This window comes from Engystomops pustulosus, chromosome 4 (genome assembly GCF_040894005.1).
Source record: "Engystomops pustulosus chromosome 4, aEngPut4.maternal, whole genome shotgun sequence".
NCBI lineage: Eukaryota > Metazoa > Chordata > Amphibia > Anura > Leptodactylidae > Engystomops > Engystomops pustulosus.
In genome coordinates this window covers 93,162,100-93,181,009 of record NC_092414.1, presented here as the reverse complement: position 1 = coordinate 93,181,009, position 18,910 = coordinate 93,162,100, and the positions used below count along the sequence as shown (strand labels likewise).

The 18,910-nt window shown below is 38.9% G+C and overlaps 1 protein-coding gene across 17 annotated transcripts in view; it reads left to right on the top strand.

The window, feature by feature from the left end:
* KCNC2 (potassium voltage-gated channel subfamily C member 2) overlaps positions 1-18,910 on the top strand; it is a 183,188-nt gene that overhangs the window by 141,899 nt on the left and 22,379 nt on the right. For all 17 annotated transcript variants that reach the window (XR_011854905.1, XR_011854906.1, XM_072146731.1 and 14 more), the window contains exon 3: positions 16,236-17,163. Coding sequence is in view for 15 of the 17 variants with exons in the window: in XM_072146731.1 (XP_072002832.1) it covers positions 16,236-17,163 (928 nt within the window). In the remaining 2 variants the exon portion in view is untranslated. The remainder of the gene's footprint in view (positions 1-16,235; positions 17,164-18,910) is intronic.

The window sequence follows — 18,910 nt, the reverse complement described above, 5'->3', positions numbered from 1 at the left end:
TATATTTGTGAAATGCTGTAGTTTTGTTAATAACAGTGAATTAGAGAATGTGTAATGTTGTTATCCTGAGCATATTTAATAATTTTGTCTTCTTGGGAATACTCCTTTAATGTACATATTTGTAAGACATGCATGGAATAATAAACCTCACTATTATTTACAGAGTGCTGCTTCAATTCTGGAATTTTTTGCAAGACATGATAGCAACAGAGACTGGTTTAAAAAACAAATCCTATGTTTGCTTTAACTATAATAGTATAGCTATGGTTTGGAATAGGTCATAGACAAACTTACATTACTGTAAGTGTTTGCAATATTGTTCACTATATACTGGTCTGCCTGCTAAGCACTGTCTGTGCTATAAATCTCAAGCAGGGTATATGTTCTCCCAGAGCAGTGCCAACTCACATTGTAGACAACACATGAAACCATATGTAGCTTAGCAAAAACTCAAATCTTTATTGAAAATACACACATATATATATATATATATATATATATATATATATATATATATATATATATATATATAACGTATATATACACCAAAACAAGAATTTGGACCGAGCGGGCGGTTTAACGTTCCAATTGTGTCACAAGAGCTAGCATTTACATACATCAGGAAGAAGAAGGTGAACTGCGGCAGACATGAGCGGGAAAGCCACGCTTGCAGGATATCAGGCGCACGATCTTAGTGTATCGTGGCACAGTGCATTATTGTCGGACAATGTACTTTCTGTGAACTCCTCCAGACGGGTAAGTAAATGTGTTAAAGTCGCTCCAAAGAAAATTGGTGCAAACTGTCAAAAACAGTGCAGGGAGCGTCAGATTCATGAAGAATGTGCACCAGAAATCATGAATCTGGTTTCCTCTACACAACACGCAGGAAAACTGCATATAGTGCAGTATGCACTGTTCTTAGTAAATGTGCCCCATTATCTTCCTTCTTTCTAATTCTATTACAAACATAAGTGTTGATTTTCTGTGCATTTGGTTATACTGGGCACCACAAAGCACAGATTACATCATCTTTTGGTTTTTAGTCATTATTTATTCATGTTCAAGGTATAAAATATGGGTCAAGATCATGGTTTGGGCTTCATTGATGACTTTTTTCTCTTTTGATGTACTTCTGAATGGGACTTAGGCAAACAAAAGGTGTGGTGTTTTTACTATTTGACTTAGTGCTGCTCTCAAATTTGTTTGTATTTTTGGCTATGTAGGGGGGGGGAGTGTGTTGTTGGAATATATATTCATCCTGTTATTTTAAATTAGAATGTTTTATCCATTTCTTTTTTGGGATATATTATATTTGAAAAATAAAAATACATGTGAATGGGACATAGTGGGTTAGGCAAACAAAAGGTGTGGAGATTTTAGTATTTGACACAGTGCTGCTCTTAAATGTGTTTTTTATATTTTGGCTGTGTAGGGTGGGGAGTGTGTTGTTGTAAATTCATCCTGTAATGTTAAATGGAATGTTTTTTCCATTTCTTTTTTGGGATATGTTATATTTGAAAAATAAAAATAAAGACAAACAGAATAATTATGACTCATATAAAGTAGTTTCTATCATCTAAGGAGCATTTTAGTAGTTGTTGGAAGGTGAAGAAAAGTGAAAGGCACAGACTTGAAAGTTCATTCATGGTACACAGTATATGACATGTCGACACAAAAAATCTATTATACAAAGCAATAAACTGAATGGAAGTCAATAAAAACAACTGCAATGATCAATGTTGTTCCCACTGTGCAGGTGTTTTACTTCTAATCATTATAACTTGTTACAAGTATGTTATTTTTGTTATTTTGTGATAGTACTGGCAGAATCCTTAATAATCCTCTTGTATTCACATGACATTTCTTCACTTTCCACCCGGCCTCTTGTATCTTTCCACATGTAATGAATGCAATGGTTGATTTTAATACTCCGTCTTCTAAACAAATGAGGCTTAGATCCTCACAATAAACACAGCTTGAAAAATGCAGCTGTTTCTACTCATAGGTCTTCATGTATTGGAGAATGACAGCCATAAGATCAGCTCTGATTTATGAAAAGAAAGGCTCCTAATTGTCAAATACACTTCTACATTTAAAGGACATCTACCACCAGGATGAAGGATTATAAAGCAAGCACACTGACATGCTGATATGTGCCCCCTCTGGCAGGATCAGCTCTTATTTAAGCTTCCTATACCCTTGTTTTGAAAAAGAAAATGCTTTTTTGGCTTTATTATGCAAATGAGAATGAAGGGCTCTAGACTCAGATCCGGCCAGAGGAGGCACACATCAGTATGTCAGTGTGCTTGGTTTACAAACCGTCATCCTGGTGGTAGCTGTCCTTTAAGATATGAGGTGACTTTCTGGTGTTGTTTAAAAAAAAATGTTAAAATATTTAACTTTGTCTTTAAGACAGGTTTCAGTGCTATGGAAACAATGTCACAATGTGAACACACAACATTTATCCTTGAACCTCCCCCTCCCATCTAAATGTATGTAATAGAGAAATCATTTTATATGTGAGATGCAGCATTATTTATTCTTGATCTGAACAGACTCAATAGATTTAGGCTTTAATTCTTTCCCTTTATGCTTTGCTACTAAACTCATCAATTCCATGTAGCAATAGACTAGTTTACAAGAGGCAGTAGCATTTTTGCCTCCTGGGGACGCAGTGATATAAGATGTGACTTAGCTTACTGATAGTGCAGAGTGGACCAGAAAAAGAATGTTGAGCACTCCTGATGACTTATACCTCATGCACATGACCGTATGAAAAACAGGTGCACTCTGTCAGCCAACCTATAGTCAGCCCTCCATCGTTTGTCAGCCCATGGATATGGTACACGCTTATCCACCCATAATGTGGAGAGACTGACCTTTGTCAAGATGAACCAAGCATGGATCGGCAAGGATTTAAACACACCAATGCCTTATGCATCAGATTAGATCAGCCATGATGCTTTCCCCAAACATTGAGAAATTAGTCTGGATTCTAACTACCTCCCTCAGCCCCTATTCTGATGCTGCCACCCGCCTGATGCCACACATCTGTTGAAAATTGCTCCATCTGCCTCCCACCATATTTTACCAGGTACTGGAATTGTCACCCACCTCCACACTCTGTCATCGTACCACTTTCTGACCTCCTGCTGCTGCTGCCGGCACCTCGACACTTTTATAATTGTGCCACACTGTGGCCTACCATGTTGCTGTCACCACCAGAATTTGTCATTGTGCCACTCTCTATGTTTGTTTTCCCTTTCATTTCATCTGTCAGAAGGAATGAAAAACCTCAGGATTGATAGCCAAAAGCAGCAGTGGATACAGAACACAGAGGACATGCAAATATCGCATTTACTGGTCATCTCTGTTTTGGATCAACTCCTGTTTGTTTTTGGCTTTAGCAATACTGATGGATTATTGACTGGACACTGACGGATGAAATGAAGGGCAAAATGATCGGTAACGTCAATGCAGAATTACTGTCGACACCCTCTGCACCCTCTGGGGGGTTTCTACATGTATCCGCGTTTAACAGAACAGGTTATGTTGTAATCTATGGAATCATCTGATGTCAGTGTGAAAGAGTCCACTCTTTGATGTTTTAGTGGGATCTTAGCCCTCAGCTCAGTCCTTTCGAGCTGGCACAGACGTTACCTTGTCAGGCTGCGCTTCCGCTTCACTTATTTGGTGAAGTTGGCATCTGTAAGTGCCCTTGGAATTGAAGAGTGAAGCGATTCTAAGAGTGGTGGCTGTCATGTGCATGTCATACTAAAACACAGTGCCTCTGGATGTAGTGCTCTGCCCCTCCCCTTGCTCCTTCAGTTCAGGAGAATATGAGCAGACAGAAAGACCTGCCCAACCATAGGACTGAGTTTATAATCACATCCATGGGCAGCTAAAATATATAAGATTTTTGTTAATAGCATTGAATTATAGAATTTGTGATTTCATGGGAATACCCCTTTAAATAATGAAACCATATAAAGAAAGTCTAAGCATGTGTGAGACTGTAAGGCTAGACTGCCCCAACAATTTTGTCCAGTTATATGGACTAGGTGTAAGAAATTGAACATAATTAGTATGACTATAAAATAATTTATATTACTGAAGTGCATAAAGTTGATCATTGGTTCTTAGTATCCACAGTTAAAATAACAGGAATTATTTTATACCTTGTATTAAAATATCATTACTTTGAAAAAAAAGAATGGACCCTGAAATCTTTTGTAGTGAAAAAAATGATGGACAAATACCTTAATTAGGAGGTTGACTTTAATGTGTATACAACTAAATAGGTTTTATTTTTCTCTGTTCAATTCCTTAATGTTTCATTTGATGCTATGTTGAAACTTGTTTTAAGGAGGTTTTTTTTTTTAATATATTTTTGTATAATTGATACATTGTTTGCAATTATAGATGTGGATATTACAAGCTTTTTGGGTTTTGACAGTTTACCTCAAATGAAGATGATTAAAACTTACGTGAGGCTGTTTGGCATGCACTGTTTATGTTGATAAACTACTTCCTGCTAAAAGAATCTAACTTCTCAGTATAATAAAAGGAAAAGGTGTTAAAGGTAACCAACACATCATTGCATGTTGTATGTTTTTCTATGATGATACTATTTAAGAATCGAGATGCTGAAAGACGATTTATATTCTAGGGCTACTTTCACACTAACATATGCTCACCAAGGCTGTAGAGCAGGCAAGCATACAGGCGTGTTCTGGAGAGAGAAGGGGTGAACAGTGCTCACCCCCTCCCCCCTATTGTGAGGCAAGGTGCCTAGCCATACATGTAGGTAGAGCATGCGTTATCTTTATCTCGATGATGTTACTGTACAGTGACACATATGTGTGGTCACTGTACCGCAGACAGCCCCCATAGGCTTCTATGGAGCCGATATCCACCCGCAAACTGCACCCGGATATCAGTCCCTCACACGTTGGTGTGAAAGAGGTCTAACAGTGCTTGGATTGGAAATGCCCTTGGTCTATATATGCACTTTCTAAATACTGGTGTAGTGCAGTAAACTATTTCTGATGACTGCTTAAGGAAGAAGAAAGACAATTTATTTAGTGTTTGTCTGCTGCCCTTGTACCCCAGTAGTCCTTTTTATGGGAATCTGTCACAGTTTTGACCATACAAATCTGCGGTCAGTGTCAGGAAGCAGCCCTGGATATGTATTTAACCATACCTTGTGAAAAATGGTTTTATATTCCCAGGTGTTAGTTTGGACTTTGGGGTGCACAGCTGTGTGAAATATTTTCAGAAAACTCCTCCACAAATCTTCCCCTCGCCTTTGTATTTGGTGAACGGTCAACTGTACATTGAAAGTATTGAGGAGAAATTTGGCATGGTATACTTATTTATTTTATCCATCAGCCACATAGACTTGGTAACCTCCAAAACAGCACCTTCATAAACAGTACCCTAATAATACCAGTCATAGGGATCCTTTGAATTTAGGGAATAAATGTCACTAGTGGGAAAAACTTTTTAATATTTTGTTCCTCTTACCCACAGACCAACTAACTACAGGTGGTCCCCTACTTAAGGACACCCGACTTACAGACGTCCCCTAGTTAAAGACGGACTCCACTTCCCACTGTGACCTCTGGTAAAGCTCTCTTTACTATAGTCCCAGACTGCAATGATCAGCTGTAAGGTGTCTGTTATGAAGCTTTATTGATAATCCTTGGTCCAATTACAGCAACAAAAAAAAATTGAAACTATAATTGCCACTGGTACAAAAACATCTTTTTCTGGAGTTACAATTATAAAATAGACAGATTCGACTTACATACAAACTCGACTTAAGAACAAACCTATGGAACCTATCTTGTACGTAACCTGGGAACTGCCTGTATATCTAATATATTCTTGAGAGAATGTATAAGGATGGATCAATGCACATGACAAGAAGTCAATCTTATTTTTGTACATCAAAGAATAAAAGCTAGAGACTGATATTCTGCAGTAGGCATGATAGGAAAGTATGTATGAAACCCAAATAGGTCTAAAAGGGCCCTTTCTAGGCCAAATCAAAATATAATTTAACAGTGAAATGCCATGCTATTTATTTTAGTGATGATGGGAAGTACTGTATTTAAAGAATTATCATCATTTAATTATTTATCAAAATATTATGTAGCTTTGTTTCTGTTAAGAAAGTTCTTAGAGAAACAAAGGGTTTGCGATCAATATCGTCTTACTAAAAAATTCAGTGGTGGTCATTTAATACTCTACAGTGAGAGAATCCAGAAGGAAAGATCCACCTGACTGTAATGTAAGGAATATTGTTTAGACGTCTTATATGTAACTTAAAGTCACTTTGGTTCTATTGATAGACACTGTAACTCATTTATCATATCATATATAATTTAAGCAGTAAACATGACATCCCAGTAGAGTGACTATTAATTCTTACATTAGTAAATAACTCCTTAATGGCATTACCACTAGCAATGGGAACTGCTCAAAGAGAAAGGCTGGGTCCATAAGTTTTCACGTATACTCACAAAAAAGGTCAGCTGAAGACCTCACTGAAACCCATTAGTCTAAGATAAAACTTCTTTCTTATATGATAGATAAAAATGTACAGCACCTGTCCATGCACAAGAAAAAATGTTAAAAATCTACCGCTGTAGTAAAAATAAATATGTCCCAATAATAGCCTAGAGCAGTGACGGCAAACCTTTTAGACACCGAGTGCCCAAACTACAACCAAAACCCACATATTTTTCGCAAAGTGCCAAAGCCACAATTTAAGCAGTAACTTATTACTCCTTGCTCTGTCACAGATTTAAATTGTATAGGCACCTGAGGACACCAATACAGTAGAAAGAAGTTTGGATCATCATTGTAGCTTCCTTCTAGGGTCCTTGGCTGCCTGTGATTACAAGAGGCCTTGAGTCCTATCTGGCGAACCCTGCCCTGAGGTGATGGCAAGGGTACCCATATAGAGGGCTCTGAGTGCCACCTCTGGCACCCGTGCCATAGGTTCGCCACCACTGGCCTAGAGCAATATAGGGATAGTGGAAATCATCACTTTTTTAGGAAATGAATATCCAAATGAACAAAGGGCAACACGAGGTCACTATTATATCTTTGTAAAAAGTGAAGGTTATCCTTGTTAAAATATGTGAAAGGTTTTAATGTTTATTAATTATTGTATCACCCCAATAATTAGAGGTTACACTCATTGACAGTATGATACTATTTCACTTATTTAAACCCTTTAGGACGCAGGGTTTTTTCGCTCATTTCTCGCTCTCCACCTTCAAAAATCCATAACTTTTTCATTTTTCCATGTACAGAGCTATGTGAGGGCGTATTTTGTGCGTAACAAATTTTACTTTTCTGTGATATTATTTATTATAATATACTGTGTACTGGAAAGCAGGAAAAAAATTCCAAATGTGGAAAAATTTAAAAAAATGTGTGTAGTGTTCTTGCAGGCTCAGTTTTTACGACTTTCACTCTGCGCTCCAAATAACACTTCTACTTTATTCTTTGGTATGGTACAATTGTGAGGATATACAGTTTTTATTGCGTTTCAATACATTTTCAAAAATTAAACGAATGTGTACGAAAAAAGAAAAAAATTTTTTGCCATCTTCTGACGCTAATAACTTTTTAATACTTTGGTGTACGGAGCTGTGTGATATGTCATTCTTTGCGAAATGAGACGACGTTTCCATTGCTACTATTTTGAGGACTGTGCGATATTTGATCACTTTTCATTACATTTTTTATGTCATGTAAAAAGGTGTGAAAGTCGCATTTCGGAGATTTGGGCGCCATTTCACGTCTCGGAGGTCACCATATATTTTGATAGATCGGGCATTTTGGGACGCAGTGTTACCTGATGTGTTTGTGATTTTTACTGTTTATTATATTTTATATCAGTTCTAAGGAAAGGGGTGGGGGTGATTTGAATTGTTTATATTTTATACATTTTTTAAATTTTTAAAACTTTTTTTTCTTTTTTTTTTCACAATTTCTTAGACCCTCTAGGGTACTTTAACGCTAGATGGTCAGATTGTTCCTACTTTATTCTGCAATACACTGGCCACTGGCTCTTTGTAACGAATCTTCTGACCATTCAGCTTCGGGTCTTTTTTTAATTTTTACTTTGACTATTTTTCAGACTCCATAGTGTACTTTAACCCTAGGCTGTCCGATTGATCCTAGGGTTAGTATGGCAGTATATGGGGACTTTCATCCTCATACATTACAATGTGCTGATAGCACATTGTAATCAAAGGGTAAAAAAGAGACAGCCTCAGGTCTTTGGAGGACCCGAGGCTATCATGGTGACGGATCGCGCTCCCTGAGGACGTCACGGGGAGCGACGATCCTCGACAAGATGGGGGCTATCGTGGGTGTTACCGGTAAGTCTTTGCTGCGATATGCAGCAAAGACTTACCGGCTATGGAGAGGGATCAGCTCGTGAGCCCTCTCCATTCACCCGTGGCCGACCCGTGACATGCTATTACATCATGGGTCGTGAAATGGTTAAAGCCTTCTTTAGCCATTAAGTCCCAACCTTATTTAAAACCACCCCTACTTTCACCTAGAGCTGAACTCACAGCTCAGCCCTTAACAAAGAGCATATCAATAGGGGGTGCATGCGCAGTACTGGAGAGAAACCTGCTGCAGAGGACAAGTACAGCACTGTATACATACTCCATACATGCACAAAACATAAAGAGGTTGTTTACTTAAAGGTTATCTAATACCAGGATGAAAGATTGTAAACCAAGCACACTGAAATACTGGAGCATGATCCCTCTGGCAAGATCTGCTCATCTTTTAGCTTTTTATGCAAAAAAATTACAAAAAATGCTTCAAATATTATTCAAATGAGTCTGAGGGGCTCCAGGCTCCATAAATGTCATTAGAGCCTGGAGCCCTGCAGGTTCATTTGCATCATTTTAAAACCCTTTTTTTAAAGGAAGATTAAAGTAGAGTGGATCCTGCAAGAGGGGGCACACACTAGCATGTAACTGTGCTTGGTTTACAATCCTTGATGCTGGTGGTAGATGTCCTTTAGATGTGTACTTTATGGTATTTTAATTTATTTAAAACCTTTTCATTACTTTCTATTAAAAATTTTATTTGTGATGAAAAAGCTGAGATTTAGAGTTTAGGGTTGGCTTTACTGGGATGAGTATTTTTATATTTTGATAGATTGGGTGGTTAAAACCTGTAGATACACGTTTACAATTTTGTTTGTTGATTTTTAAGTAAAGGGTAAAAGGAAATTTTCTAATTTTTCTCTTATCTTTTTTTATGTATTTATTTTTACACCCTTTAAGTGTGTGATTGCTCATACAATATACTGTAATGCTACAAAATATTTATGCTGCTTCTCTATAACATTCTGCTGGAGGCTTCTAGCTGTCGTGGCAACTGGCCGTCATCCCAAATACAGACCCGGAGGGCATGCCCATTGTTAGAAATAGTAAAGTTGTCAGGTTAACAGGCTAATGCCCATGCTCAGTAACAGCACCAATCTTATCTGTAAATGGTTGATTTCTGCTGTGTAGTACAAACACCATCATGATTTGGCTTGAAGATCCTTTGCTGTATGTCTACGGCCTACGTGATTTAAATCGGTTTGATTTTATCAGTTGCTTAAAGGGAAGCCATCAGGTAGATTTAGGACACTAAATCCCCAAAAGGTCCTTATGGATCCAGGCTTCACTGCGCTAACTCCTTAGGTATCACAGCTTCTCTTGCCGCAACGCTAGAGGAGGTGGCCGCGCAGGATATGCAGAGTCCAGTGTGCTTCATTGGACTCACATCTAGTTAAGTATATATTTTTTTTAATTGAAGAACCCCAAAACTAATATACAGGTTGATTTGGGATGCTTAACCCCAGGTCCATGCGGACATGTAGTTGGTTTATGGTTCCAAATCAACCTGACATGTCCTCTTTAATGTTATTTGCCATGCAGACCGCTATAGATCTGCTATAGATAGAAGTCTATCAATTGTGTTTTGCTGTGTTTTGTGTTTGAAGAGAAGTTTTGCAGAGCTTAGTCTTTATACTCTTATTTTCCTTATTAGCTGAACCTCCTCATGTATCCCTGTTGCTGATTGAAATATTTACAGAAAACTCCTCCACAAACCTTCCCCTCACCTTTGTATTTGTCATAAAACGGTCAACTGTACATTGAAAGTATTGAGGAGAAATTTAGCATGGTGTACTATATTTACTGTATCCATCAGCCACATAGACTTGGTAACCTCCAAAACAGCACCTTCATAGACAGTACCCTCATAATTCCAGTCATAGGGATCCTTTGGATTTAGGGAATAAATGTCACTAGTGGGAAAACCTTTTTAATATTTTGTTCCTCTTACCCACAGACCAACTAACTGCAGGCGGTCCCCTACTTAAGAACACACAACTTACAGACGACCCCTAGTTAAAGACGGGCCCCTCTGCCCACTGGTATCTCTGGTGAAACTCTCTGGATCCTTTACTTTAGGCCCAGACTGCAATGATCAGCTGTAAGGTTTCTGTAATGAAGATTTATTAAAAATCCTTGGTCCCTTTTCTGCAAAAAATTTTGAAAATCCAATTGTCACTAGGACAAAAAACTATTTGCCTGGAGCTACAATTATAAAATATACAGTTCTGACTTACCTACAAATTCAACTTAAGAACAAACCTAAAGAACCTATCTGGTATGTAAACTGGGACTGCCTGTATATCTGTTTTTTTTTACCACTGAAGTCAAAAATCAAGAATTCTAAAACTAGTAAATGCTTAAGACTGCAACTTTGCAAAAGAAAGTGACATCATCATGTAACTAAAGTACTACAAAACAGGATGATGATGGAAAATGTGAGCCAGAAGAGAAGACATGACAGAAGCAGAAAATGATTTTGGTACCTAGGAAATAATACAGTTAGGATAAGTGTAAGGGATTTAATGTCATAGAGAAAATAAATTATTATGTTAATATTATGTTTTTAAAGTGAATTTGTCCTGTTGTCTATTCTAACTGAAGACTTAAAGAAAGAAAAGAGATTCTCATCTCTGGCATATGTATGATGTTATTGAGATTTGACTTGGTTTTTCATAAAGGTAACTGTTAAGACATAAAGGATATATAATTGAAGAATTAACATCTGCTTCAATATTTTGTTCAAATATCATATAGAAAAATAATACTGCATAAAAAAGTACTGTGAAAACAGCAAATGAAGGCCTATAGACTCAAAGGCATCTTGCCGCAAATTTGCAACAAAATCTAATGTTTTATGAAAGAAAAAATGCATTTAAATTTGTTGCTAAATGTCTGATCAAAGAAGAGTCTGTTATGCAAAACACCAACTTAAAAATGTAAGATATCATGGTCATACAGGCTGTATATGTCTATGTCTAAAGGTGTCATATAGACCAAATTATGAAAAATTAAGAGATCACTATGCTGAGTCCCCTGTGTGATCATTTGATAAGGGATAATGGGGAACTGTCAACACCGGGAAGAAGTACCTACCCTGCACTAAACTGCATTCAGCAACTGGGCGTCAGTCCCTACTAGAGATGAGCGAGCACTAAAATGCTCGAGTGCTCGTTTTTCGAGACGAACTTTTCCAGATGCTCGAGTGCTCTTCTCGAATAACGAGCCCCATTGAAGTCAATGGGAGACTCGAGCATTTTTCAAAGGGACCATGGTTCGGGAATAAAATGTGTTAATTAACTGAAAAAGAATGTCTTCTGATAAGTTAGCAGATGTATGCAAACATCTGCAATCTATTCTTCACTGTTCCGCACGTATATTATCTCCCGACAAGTTAGCAGATGTGAAGAACAGTGAAGAATAGAATAAAAACAGTGAACACAGTGAACACAGGATCATTTAAGTGAAAAACACAGTAAAGAACACAGTGAAGAATAGATTGCAAATGTTCGGCACATCTGCTTACTTGTCGGGAGATACGCTGTCCCGGGATCCGCTCCTCTTCTTCCACTGAAGTCTCCCCGATCTCTCTGTCTCTCTGCCCTTCCCGATGTCTTTGTGCTGCTACCCCAATGTCTCCGTGCGTGCCGCTGCCCCGGTGCCTCCGTGCGTGCCGCTGCCCCGGTGCCTCCGTGCCTGCCGCTGCCCAATGTCTCCGTGCCTGCCGCTGCCCGATGTCTCCGTGCCTGCCGCTGCCCGATGTCTCCGTGCCTGCTGCTGCCCGATGTCTCCGTGCCTGTCGCTGCCCCAGTGTCTCCGTGCCTGCCGCTGCCCGATGTCTCCGTGCCTGCCGCTGCCCGATGTCTCCGTGCCTGCTGCTGCCCGATGTCTCCGTGCCTGCCGCTGCCCGATGTCTCCGTGCCTGCTGCTGCCCCAGTGTCTCCGTGCCTGCCGCTGCCCGATGTCTCCGTGCTTGCCGCTGCCCGATGTCTCCGTGCCTGCCGCTGCCCCAGTGTCTCCGTGCCTGCCGCTGCCCGATGTCTCCGTGCCTGCCGCTGCCCGATGTCTCCGTGCCTGCCGCTGCCCGATTACTCCGTGCCTGCCGCTGCCCGATGTCTCCGTGCCTGCCGCTGCCCCAGTGTCTCCGTGCCTGCCGCTGCCCGAAGTCTCCGTGCCTGCCGTTGCCCAGGTGTCTCCGTGCTGCTCCCCGGTGTCTCTGTGCTGCTCCCCGGTGTCTCTGTGCTGCTCCCCGGTGTCTCTGTGCTGCTACCTGGTGTCTCTGTCCTGCTCACTGTGTTCTTCAATGTGTTCTTCACATGCTATTTTGTTCGCACCGTTCCGCGCGTATCTCCCGACAAGTAAGCAGATGTGCCGAACATCTGTAATCTATTCTTCACTGTGTTTTTCACTGTGTTTTTCACTTAAATGATCCTGTGTTCACTGTTTTTATTCTATTCTTCATTGTTCTTCACTGTGTTTTTTAAATTAAATGCTCGATCTCGAGCAGGGGAAATACTCGTCCGAGTAACGAGCCGTTTCGAGTACCTTAATACTCGAACGAGCATCAAGCTCGGACGAGTATACTCGCTCATCTCTAGTCCCTACCCTTGGTATGTGCACAGAATAGTATGACAATTAAACAAGAGAAACAAGACAGACAGCAACGTTAGGCAAACCAAAGCCAAGATGGCAGTGAGGTACAAAAGCATAAGGCAGTAGAATGGCTGAAGTACAAGCAAAATGTCAGTAAAACAGTAACGCACAGTAAGTTTAAAGGAATCACCAAGAGCCTGAAGACATTTATTAAAGGCACACGAATACAGTATGTTTGAAGTAATAATATAGGCAGTCACTGGACACCGGTCCAGAATCTGATATGTGTTACAATTCAGCACTCTGATTAAGACCGAATGCTTTAAGAATTTTTCCTATCGTTACATTTGAAGTAAACTTACTGATTTATCTCTTTTTACCTTTCCTCTTGGTTCAACGAGCTTTTCAAAACAATACATAGTAGCACAAAGTGATATTGTATATAAAGATTATTTGTTATGTTTGATGATCCATGCAAACGGTTTGAATAACTTGGTAAAATTGGCACAGCATTATAGGACTCTTTTAACATCACAGCATTATCGTTTATATAGTATCGTTTATATAGCATATATGAGAAATTCTCTGTGGTGCACTAATTAGTTGCAATCACTAATGACAATCTGATTTCCCTTTACACAAACTATTGTGGAAATTACTGACTTTATGTCAAGGTCAGGATTTAACAAAAAATATTACTATCCACAATGAAGCTACTCAGAAGCCACTGTTGGAGGGAATATTAATGATCACATTACTATCCAAGAGCTTTGTTTCCCTTTGCCTCAATGAGAACACAAGTACGTTTAACAGGGAAAAAGGAAAATAAATGATGTAATTCAGATTTTGTTAGAGAATACTTTCCACTACGATCTCTATTTAAAATAAAATACTACTTACATATCGCCTGAGAGCTACAAAATAGCACCACAAGAAGTGCAGAGTGCACTGTTATTTTGCTTAATCATAGCAGGTGCTGTAATTTCCATTGAACATAATTATACTATTCACTCAAAATAGCGCTGGGTGTATTGACTGGATCAGCTTTTTCTTCGCTCTACAATGAAGTTTCTTTCAAGAGGGCAGACAATGTGATATAATATGCTCTGTGAATTCTCTGAATCCACACTTTAACATGGAAAATGAGTAGTGCCATTTGTTTCATTGTCAATGAAAACTGCTTAAATCATCTGAACCCAGTTTATCCTGCTTAACTCTTTGAGGGTGCAGCCAAATTTGAAGTTTCACAAATTTTTTTTTACTCTCGTCAGTAAGTCATATGTTTTTTGATTTTTCAAAGCTATAAAATGGTTTTTTTTTTTGCAGGGCAAGTTATGTTACCTAGCGGTAAAATGAACAGTAACTATAAACCAGTGGTGGCGAACCTATGGCACTGGTGCCAGAGGTGGCCATTTTTGTGGGCACTCCAGGACAGAGTTCACCAAGTAGGACCAAATCCAACTGCAGTCACAGGCAACTTAAGTATTGTTGCTCTCGGTGCTATTTTAAAGCAACATTTCATTGCCTGTTTGGAACTGCGGGAAAAGTGAGAGGGAGTTGACAGAACTGCATTATCTTTGGAGGTCACCCTGCTGGACCTTCTGGTACTGAGAGACCCTGAAGAGAAGCTACAGCAAGAGTCTGAATTTGCCCCCTTCTTTCAACTTTATTGGTGGCCTCAGGGGGCAGATACAATTGAAAGATGAGGAAGGAACAGGTAGTTACTGCTAAAAATGACCTGTTGGCACTTCACGGTAAATAAGTGGATTTTGGCTGTAGTTTGGGCACTCGGTCTCCAAAAGGTTCGCCATCACTGCTATAAACCAAAAAAAATAGTGACGTCTCAAACAGACATGTAAAACAAACCATGCACAAAGCTTTCTTTCTTTTTTCATGTCTTCTAAAAAATTAAAAAAATAGAATATAAAAGGGGAATAGAAAAATTATCTCTTTTTGATGACAGGAAAGGCATATTTAATTTTAAGGATGTTTGTAGGTGAATTAGTAAACCTTGAAGAAAGCATGTACAGTACACATACAATAGCAGCTTGTAAAACACTTAAAGTTACAAGAAAGAAACTTTAAATCTTCTTTTCAACTTTTTTACTAATTTTGTGTTATACTTTTATTGCACCATTAATATAAAGTTCTCTACTGAAGATATACATGATTTATTTGCACTTCATCATGACTTATACCATTATTTATCGTTCTGGCCTTTAGTACTGCAGCAATAGAACTCAGCATACGTCAGTGCAAAGTTCGGTTACAACATGTTTTTAATGCCATAATTGTCATGGTACCCTTAGCACCCAGACTTCCATCTCCCATTGCTACATATGTATTTAACATTTTGGTAATCTGAGCAAATTTACAAATATAAAAAAATGCAGGAGAAGGGAAAAGTAAACCCTAATCTTGCCCACAGCTTCTTTCCCTTGCTAACTTGAGAGTCCTGCTCTGACCGCAAGTGAATACTAGTTAATGGTTTATATGCTGAATAAGTCCAAAGCAAGGGTTGGAAAACCAGACAAAAAACACACAAGACAGACATGAGGATCCAAACACACAATAATACAAGTGATTACAGCAAGGGGTCAGGCAAAGGGAAGATGAACTAGAAAGGACTTAAAACCCCTCCACTGCCTGTGACAAGACAATTAATATATGTCCAGCAGTCAATCTTAGCTGTTTACAATATAGTACCTGTGCTCTTATTGATGGATACTGCATTCATGAAACAGTGAATTAACTAAAGGACGTTGTATCTAAGTGATAAAATGGATATTGCATACTCCGATGCCCGAGAGGGCCAAGCAACCCATTCCTTGTCACAGTGTATTTACCCGTTGGCTGGCAGCGCTGCCTGGCAAAACTGCCGGGGGGACCAATATTTTGCAGTGCACAAGAAATTGGGATTATTTCAGTGGAAATATGCAAGGAACTGGTGTAAAAGCACCGATAACCCCCCCCCCCCCCCCCATAGTTTTTAATGCAGTTTGCTTTTGAACCAAGGTGTTATGATATGAACTTTTACAATTTGTAACAGTGACATTCCTTTTTTTTATCATGACGCTTTAGTGCTATATATTTTGAATGTGTTTTAATAGAAATACATTTTTTTTGTTTTGTGCATTTCTGGTGTCTTTTTTTGTCAAAAACATTTACTTGTATATCACATACTAAATGTACCTTATCTCTTTTTTATTCCAGTTCATCGCCTTTGCTTCCCTGTTCTTCATCTTGGTATCTATAACAACGTTTTGTCTGGAGACTCATGAAGCATTTAATTCCATCATCAATAAAACGGAAACTGTGAATAATGGCACGGAAATGGTGTCATTAATAGAGATTGAGACTGATCCTGCATTGACATATGTTGAAGGAGTTTGTGTGGTATGGTTTACATTTGAATTTTTAGTACGTGTCACTTTCTGCCCTGACAAACTTGAATTCATCAGAAATCTTCTAAACATTATAGATTTTGTGGCTATATTGCCATTTTACCTGGAGGTAGGACTCAGTGGGCTTTCCTCCAAAGCTGCTAAGGATGTATTAGGATTCCTCAGGGTTGTGAGATTTGTCCGCATCCTCCGAATTTTTAAATTAACCCGCCATTTTGTAGGACTGAGAGTGCTTGGGCATACTCTTCGAGCTAGCACAAATGAATTTTTGCTTCTCATAATATTTTTGGCTCTAGGAGTCTTAATATTTGCCACAATGATCTACTATGCCGAGAGGATAGGTGCCAGCCCAAATGATCCATCAGCAAGCAAGCATACACAGTTTAAAAATATTCCAATTGGTTTTTGGTGGGCAGTGGTCACTATGACTACATTGGGATATGGTGACATGTATCCTCAGACTTGGTCAGGAATGTTGGTAGGAGCACTGTGTGCGTTGGCTGGTGTACTTACGATTGCAATGCCTGTTCCAGTCATTGTTAATAATTTTGGAATGTACTACTCCCTTGCTATGGCAAAGCAGAAACTTCCAAGAAAAAGAAAGAAATACATTCCTCATGGACCTCAAGCTGGCTCTCCTACTTTCTGCAAGATGGATCTTAACATGGGATGCAACAGCACACAGGTGGATGCATGTCTTGGTAAAGACAACCGGTTGATGGAGCACAACATGTCAGGTATAGTGGACGAAGACGAGTAACAAAGATACCTCAAGTGCACCTTTTACTTTTCTTATTATGAAGTTACATGTGGAATTTTCAAAGCTTTGGTGGATTTTCAGAAAGTTGTAACATTGTGTAAATATTAGGTCTGTGTTCACAAGCCTAGCAAATTTCACCATACAAAGGGAGAGCCATAGGGAATAAGAATGTATTTCAGCATTTTATTTGATTGTTTTTGGTTCCCAAAAGCTGCATAGCTCAAAATACGCTAGATTGCGAAGCAGCACCAATATGCTTTAAATTGCATTAATAAAGCTATGTTTTAGAAATTTTGATAAATTTTGCCTAGAAAGCTGGACACCAATACATTTTTTCTTAAATATTCATTTTCACATGAGATTACACAAGTTGACGGTTGCTTTAGAACATTTCATACTCTGAGGAGACTAGTAGTTTAACTGGGTAAAACAGATTCCCTTTACCTTGTTTCTGGATAATGTTGAGCTATCATTAATAGAAGTTTTCCTGTGTGCTATGGACCACAATGGAGGAGGATGCAGGATAATCTGAGGCGCGAGTCATTAGAAACAATGCTGCTTTCTCCTCTCTTTCAGCTATTACCTGTAACAGGTATACCCTCCATGGGTAACCGTCACCACAATTTACCTGCCAAAACTACCTGTTGTGTTATATAGGGCTATGCACACACATGTCATCCATGCTTTTGTTTTTATTGTCCAGCTGTTTTATCTATGCCAAAAGGTCTGACATGCTTTTTGTTGCTGGACCTAGCTGAAGGGAGAAGCATGAGGGAAGGCACTGGTTGCTAGAATTATAGCAGTGGTGGTTGTTAGTGCTGTGTAGCCAAGTCCATGAGGTTCCCTGAGGTGCAAACACCCCACAAAGTGCTTCAGCTTTCATATTTCTGTAGTGAAGTTCTGCCATGGAAAATAAAAACAAAGGGTGACATGTGTGAGCATAGCAGTTGCATTAGGCAGGTAAATTAAGGTGATAGAGTGCCTTTAAAAGCATCTGAGTTCTCATTTAACAGATTAACTTAATTTCAAAATGGATATCTCAACACTGATTGAGCACAGTATCACTTTCAGGTAACTACTTTCTCATACATATAAACATTTCACTAGTGTGAGGTTGGGAGGGTATTTGTGGGTCACTTAGGAGAATGTGACCTTTATTGAGTCTGAAAGACAACACATGATATTTGCTCCTCTTGGGTTTGCACTGGTTTTGTCTAGAATTTCACCTGATTTTTATGAACTGCCCCCAAATATACACAGAGGTTAACTGGCATCCAATTACATTGACTCTAGTTGGTGGTAGGAGATAAGGGTGTAAGTGACAGTTTCCAATGTCCCTGTTTCACTATTCCACATAAAAAATTGTTGTGTCTGAGAAACGCCCATCACAATTTGTTGCTGTTATTCTTGTAGAAGTTATTCAGTTATTATGTGAAACTGAAACCACCATCATAAATTACTTAGTACGTCCAAATCTTTATATTATATTTTTTCCCAATGTTTTCTACTGATCTCAACACTGCTAAGTGAACTAACCCTGTCTTGCAGTCACAGTGCCATTAGGGTCAATTCCTTATGATTCTAACTTTCTTTTTGCAGGTTTTTGCACAAAATCTAAAATATGCAAAATAGTGCAAACCTGTCCATACTTCTACATAGGGAGCATTGGCCTTCTTGCCAGATCTTGGCAAATGGTATTGGCATCTTTTGAGAGACAGTCCAAC